The sequence below is a fragment of the Elephantulus edwardii genome, unplaced genomic scaffold (assembly GCF_000299155.1).
Source record: "Elephantulus edwardii isolate Elephantulus edwardi_28Jun2011 unplaced genomic scaffold, EleEdw1.0 scaffold00296, whole genome shotgun sequence".
In the NCBI taxonomy this organism is placed as follows: domain Eukaryota; kingdom Metazoa; phylum Chordata; class Mammalia; order Macroscelidea; family Macroscelididae; genus Elephantulus; species Elephantulus edwardii.
This window is the reverse complement of record NW_006400046.1, coordinates 2,435,329-2,435,726: the sequence shown is the minus strand read 5'-3', so window position 1 is coordinate 2,435,726 and position 398 is coordinate 2,435,329. Positions and strand designations below refer to the sequence as shown.

Genomic DNA, 398 nt, shown 5'->3' with positions numbered 1-398 from the left:
TTTTGGATGGTTTATACAGCAATTTCGGTTTCAACTTCTCCAATGCACATTCCTCACATAACACAACATCTCTTCTCGTTTCATACACATTTTTGTTATTTTTGTTCCTGGTAATTGATCTTCTAGCCATCTCTCATTGTACCCTTTACACTGTTGACCTTTATCTGTTCTTCACCTTCCCCATTTTTAAAAATTTTTATGACGCCACATTCTGTCCCCTCCCCCCATTTACACACTTGTCTGCTGTTAGCTCCCCAGCATCCAGGGTGGCAGCTCCCTGAGGGCAGGGAGGTGGCAGCTATCTCCTACAACAGTGTGGGCCTTCAGGAGATGCACCTCTGTGGCATGAAGTAACCTCTCCTTTGCACTATTCATTTAATCTGTATTAAAGATCTGAC

At 43.2% G+C, this 398-nt stretch overlaps 1 protein-coding gene across 1 annotated transcript in view; it reads right to left on the bottom strand.

Moving 5' to 3' along the window:
- Positions 1-246: 246 nt before the first annotated feature.
- The window catches only part of FARSA (phenylalanyl-tRNA synthetase, alpha subunit), an 8,627-nt gene continuing 8,475 nt past the window's right edge, over positions 247-398 (bottom strand). Inside the window, exon 14 of the mRNA XM_006900829.1 lies at positions 247-305. Coding sequence (XP_006900891.1) covers positions 247-305 — 59 coding nt within the window. The remainder of the gene's footprint in view (positions 306-398) is intronic.